Source organism: Rhincodon typus, chromosome 7, assembly GCF_021869965.1.
Source record: "Rhincodon typus isolate 14 chromosome 7, sRhiTyp1.1, whole genome shotgun sequence".
Classification (NCBI taxonomy): domain Eukaryota; kingdom Metazoa; phylum Chordata; class Chondrichthyes; order Orectolobiformes; family Rhincodontidae; genus Rhincodon; species Rhincodon typus.
In genome coordinates this window covers 12,042,710-12,048,709 of record NC_063338.1, presented here as the reverse complement: position 1 = coordinate 12,048,709, position 6,000 = coordinate 12,042,710, and the positions used below count along the sequence as shown (strand labels likewise).

Sequence of the window (6,000 nt, the reverse complement as noted above, 5' to 3'; positions counted from 1 at the left end):
CATGTCAAGCATTATTAATCTATACTCTTTCCACTCAAACAGCCTCTCCACCTTTAAGGTGCCACTTAAAGCCTCTCTCTCGCTTGTTCTAATACATCGCATGCAGCTTGGTATCAAATTTTCCAGATAATGTCACTATGAAATGCCTTGTCACCTTTAGCTGTGCTAAAGGAACTATATAAATGCAAGTTGTTATTTCTGTCTGTTATCATAATCTTCTTGAAAACCTCCTAAAAAAGAAAGATGCTGATGAAGGAAGTGATGATGAAAATTTAATTTCAATGATAGATTCTACACCTTGCTATTCTACACGGAAAGCATTTGTAAAATTAGCCAAGAACAGCCAAAACTGTCACACATTTCAGTTACTCACATGTAGATGGTAGAACAATTTCAATATGTGCTTTTTGACAGTGCAGTCATATCACAGTTTGCTTTTCAAACTCATACCATGCATCTCCTGTCCTAGTATCATTTAATTTCATTGGGAGTCAGCCCTCCTATTCCTATGATGAAACAGGAAAACTTGGGAGTCTTCCTATCTAAATGGCAAAGACCTGCCTCAAGTTAGAATGGTTGTCTAGTATTACTTCAACCAAAACTGCTGGCACTTGCTGATCCTGGTGCCACAACACTGCCCAGTGGTGAAAGTGAGAGGAATGACGACCATTAAAGATGGCCTGACACTTTGGTTTACATCCCACTCAAATACAGTGACCAGTCCCTTATATGACAACCATTTCATTCTTAGCGATAGCAACCCATAATTGCTTGTCTAAGAACATGAATTCCTGTAACTCCTTTGCTTTACGGGATACTCGGGGAATGCAGCATTCACTTATTCATCCATCAAGGCTGTAAAGTATATCAGCACCAGCTTAGCCAGAGTAGGCTGCACCTAAGATCCAGATCATACATTATTCACTACTAATGAAGTAAATCAATATGCTCTCCCACTACTTGTGCATATTTGTTTCCTTTAATCGCTACCTTTGAAGATGTCTGTTTAATTAGTTGAAGGATTTTTCTATAGACAGCAGTTTTGTTCACTGATCAGGAGGAAAAGAAGTCTTCACAATCTACTTGTCTGCAGACACCATTAATTTCAGCTCACTTGGCCCTTGGCATCTTTGATCACACTGATCAGTATCTACTTCCGCAACCCAATGCCTTCACAAGGAAAATGCTCAGCTGGATTTGTACATACAAAAAAATAGAGTTAACTATTTCTACTTGGCAACTGAGCTCCGGACAAGCTCCTCCCAATGTGATGTCAGCAGGGCAGATACGCTTCACTCCCTCTTGAATTAAATGCTTGTTTTCTGGACTTTTCTAAAGAGCTGTTTGAGAAAGAATAAAAGGGGGAAGGAATATTGTCGGTACTTCATGTTGAACATATCATTTTTCCTCCTCTCCACTTTGCTGTTTCACATTAGTTGATTTGCGCATTTAAATCTTCCACACAATTTAAAAGGAACAGTGAAAATTGTATCGTCTTTGCATTTTTTTTGCATCTTCTATACATTGTAAAAAGATTTCCAGCTTAACTTTAAAATGGAAAAGGAGCACTTCAACTCTCCGTCTTGTTCAACCATAGGAGAAAAGGGTTCAAGCTGTTGCTTGGACTGTGCCATTAGCTGCTACTGCAGTTTTCTGGGTATTAGTTATGGAAGAAGTGCTACAAGCTTGAAGGTTAATAATAATATACTTTTTTAAAAAAAAAGTTAAGCACCATAAAGCCACGCACTGTATGAACTAACCTGTGGCAAGGTGGGGTTGGTGATGGCGGTGAAAGCCAGCAATAAAACTCTAGCCTAGTTTCAAAAATTTATTACCAAAACCTCTGGCTTCTGGTGAACAAACAATTTTATTTTTCTCAGATTAAATGGGATTCAGTGATTTGCTTTTTAAAACCTACATTCTGGCAACCTTGTCCAATTTGTTTTTGCAGTAACTTTCTTCATCAATATCTCACCACTCCTCAAACTGCTACAGCCTCATGTCCTGCCTGGGAGAAACTCCAGTTGCCTCCCATTTCCCTGGTTGCAAAAAATATGAAATTTACTTGCTCAGAAATAAATACGGAACATTGCTTCCTCTCAGTCAAATGAGACAGGCAAGTTACAGTGGCCAGAGATTTATGCCAGGAACGCAACAATTATGCAACTTTACAGGCTACCTGAAAGAAGTGAGGTCCTATTAGTAAAATATTTTTCAGTAGACACAGAAGTTGAGAGATACCTTTGAGGTTATGAAAGATGTGACAGAAACGATATTTACATTTGTGGGGGCTGGGGTCTAAAATTAGGGACTGTACTACAAGGTAACAACAATGGGAAATTCAGAGGGAACTTTTTTTTTTAAAAAATTGAGACTGGGTAGAACATGGAGCTCCCTAGATTTGTTACGATACATGCATTTAAGGGGAAGCCAGATAGTTACACTTGACAGAAAGGAATGGAGGATATGATTATCAAGTGATATGTAGAAGGACATATAAACAGAGGTAATGACCTATTAGGCCAAATAGCCTGTTTATGTACAAATTTAATGTCATTTGCTTACAAACATTCACATTTTCTGTTTAGGGTCACATATATGTCAAAAGAATGAGACAACGTCACAAATCAGAGAACAACTGATGACCGGCAGTTATGGGCCCCTACGTGCAGTGAGGACACTGGACTGTCATACGTGGGTACTTACTGGAGCTGACTGAACTAGATATGGGGCTGGCAGACCCTGGTACTCAAGACACCCCCATCAGGCATGCATTCCTTTCACAAGCTCACAGCCTTCTTTGCTATCCACCACAGCCAACATTCAACAAAAGAAAAGAACCCCAAAACTTTAAAAAAGAAAAAAAAATATACTGCAGTTTAAAACTCAGTAGCTTCTGTGGAAACTGCTCTCACTGTGTAGAGTGGTGGTACATTTTTATTACAGGCTTATTACACAGTAAGAGCCCTTGATCTGAGGTAATACTGTCATCTTCAAGATGATAAGTTTTGGACTGATGGATTCATCAATTTAAGGCCTTCGATCTGAATTTTGACTTTTTTCATAACAGATGCTGCCTGGCTGCTGTGTGTTACTTTTTTTTTGCTTTTATTTCAGATTTCCAGCCTTCTTAGAATCTTGCTTTCAGACACAGTAATGGTGTGGAGAGTGCAGGCTTGCAGCAAAGTGATGCACATATATGTATACATCACAGGTCAAGCTGCCTAGACCCTGAGCTCTGGAAATTCCTGCCCTGAATCTTTCCACCTACCTATCCTCCTTTAAAACTCTCCTTGAAAACCAAGTTATTGACCAAACTTTTTGATCACCTGTTCCAATATCACCGATGGTTTAATGTTGGTGAGCCAGTGAAATGCCTTGTGAGTTTTTACTTCATTAAAAATGTGCTTAAAAAAGAAGTAATTTGTCATCTTTACCAGCCAGCGAGGAAATTATGTAGATAATGTCCCAAAAATACATCGAGGATAAGTTGGGTTTGAGGTGAGGGAAGGAAGGAGTTGGAATTGTGAGGAGGATGAGAGGTGAGTTATGGCAAAAGAGAAATCTATTCCACTTTAAAGTCTGCATCACACAGAAATATGTGCGAATACATGCTGGTTAAGTCCTTCCTATGCCTGAAAGACAGCTTTACTCCTGGAGAGCTTTGATGTTTGCTAACTTGCACAGTGCACATGGTCAGTTATTCGCTCCTGTTCTGACACTATTTACTCTCACACTCGGCTTCTGTTGTCTCAGCCTACCTGTAGGGTCCACGCAACATGATTTCAATTTGCTTTGGATATTGTTTCATTGAATTAGGACAAATTAAAATAAAAGCTTGAGGAACTTCTCAGTTACAGGCCTACACAGTAAGCATAAAAAATCTCCACACTGCAGGTTGCACACTGCTGTGTCAGTGTAGTGTCAAAACAATTTTTTCCTTCCTTCTCCTAAAAGGGCCTTGTAGCCAAGCAGGCAACATTTAATGTTAATTTCTTAAGTGTACTCTTCAGGTGAGGAGCTGCGACTTGGGATTCAGCTGCAGAAAGATTCCGTCACCCAACTGGAAGACTCTGTCTCTGCTGGTGCAATACACGCCGATGGGATAGTCTCCTTCCTAGGAGAGGATGGCATTAGAACGACTAATTCCTATCAAATTGCCAGCGCTGAGTGACCGCCTTATAGTGGCTTTGCTCATGTCTTTGTATTTGTCCTCGCACAACCTGGAGATTGCCTGGAGGAGTGAAAAGAAAGGAATTATTGTCCGGTCCTTTTTTTTTTTTGCTAACTTCATCTGTTATTCTCCCCCTTTCACCAATCCACATTTTTAAGATTCCTCCTTCTTCCAAACCTCCCAATGCCATGTAATATCTGTCACCCAAGAACGCATGCCAGCTAAAACAGCCACAGTCCTGTCAATGGAATAATTTGTTGGTTACCAACACATTTATTCACTGTTTGGAGGTATGGTCAAACCTGGAAATTTTTGGACAACCGGATATTCCAACCTGGGTTATAAGAGTCAAGACAACAATATAGAGAATGTGGCAAGATGACTTCACAATGCTTCCCCTCCAGGCCATCTTCCCTTAAGGTACAGCTTCCAAGCCAGATACTTTTCTATACCAAGTAGTTTCTCCATGTGAATTGAAGAGAAAGGAATAAGACACACAACAATGGGTATCAGTGTGGCAGTGACGTGCATCTTTTGGTACTAAGTTAGAAACCGAGGACCATGCAACCCCTCAAGCCAGTTTCATCATCAAATTAGATCACTGCCGATCTTAACATAATTCACCCATCCTGGTTCTGTAACTGTTGATGCCCTTACCTAATTGAAACAGTTTTGCAAATGTTCAGTTGTCCCCTGCATCAAGGTCAGTTTTTCTGAAAGAAGAGTTGTGGATTTCCATTCTGTTGTTTGAGAAATTCTTCCAGATCTCATCTCTAAAAGGCTCAGCTCTAATTTCAAGGATATTCTGCCCTTAATCTGCACTCCCCAACCAGGGGAAATAATTTCCTACTCTTTACTCTAAGAACTCCTTTAATCATTGTTAACATGTCAAATATTTGTATCGCAACATGTTTCAATTGACTTACGAATGTTATTTCTTACATTATGCACTACTACCAATAATAAAAACATAGCTCAAAATCCTATAGACTCCATAACATCCTTAATGTCCAAACCTTATGAACAATCAAATCATTCATTTTCCACAGCGCACACAATATACCAAGAGCACTTTTGCATCAATCTGTATTCCCTTCTTTAACCAATATTACTCTAAGGATAGTATTTTTTTCCCACTTGAATGTGTTTATGAATTTTGAAGTCTGAGAAAGTTAAATTAGTTTAGTGAGTAGATTAGTGAGCAAAGTAGAATGGTGGAATGGGATCTGCTGCAAATTTGAATATGCAGTGTGCAATGTATGAGGCCAGGCAGGACACTGTGGGGGCCACTAGGAGCATGTTGTCCTTGAGGAAGTTAGGGGGATATTGCATTTGGTAAACTGTGAACATCACTTAGTAGAGGACAGGGGTATAATGCCATCATGGCCAGGAGAGAGGGTATGACACAAGTGTGACTTAAATTAGGAGCAGTGCAACATCATGCATATGCTCCCATTATTTACTGTCAGTCACAGACTTTGTGGTGGTGAGCACGTTGGCACAAGTGATTCCATTAGTAGACCCCACACTGTCCTGCCTGGCCTTGCACATTGCACTCTGCATATTCAAACTTGCACCAGACCCCATTCCATCATCTTTCTTTGCTCACTAATCTACACACTAACCTAATTTAACTGTTTCCCAGCCTTCAAAATTGATAGGTTTTGGGGCTTGAGTGCATAGTGTCAGTAAATGGCAATTTTCAAACAGCAGTGGGTTCTCCCAGTTGTGACCAATTTAATCTTCAATCAAAATCTCAAACAGAAAAGAGTATCCAATAAATTATCTCATGGTAGTTCATGCAATATTGCTGTGTGGAATTTGGG

The 6,000-nt window shown here is 39.8% G+C and overlaps 1 protein-coding gene across 3 annotated transcripts in view; it reads right to left on the bottom strand.

Annotated features, from left to right (window-relative positions):
- Positions 1-255: 255 nt before the first annotated feature.
- The window catches only part of ccnyl1 (cyclin Y-like 1), a 61,121-nt gene continuing 55,376 nt past the window's right edge, over positions 256-6,000 (bottom strand). For all 3 annotated transcript variants that reach the window (XM_048599549.1, XM_048599550.1, XM_048599551.1), the window contains one exon: positions 256-4,234. In XM_048599549.1, the coding sequence (XP_048455506.1) occupies positions 4,118-4,234 (117 nt within the window). In that variant the 3' untranslated portion in view covers positions 256-4,117. The remainder of the gene's footprint in view (positions 4,235-6,000) is intronic.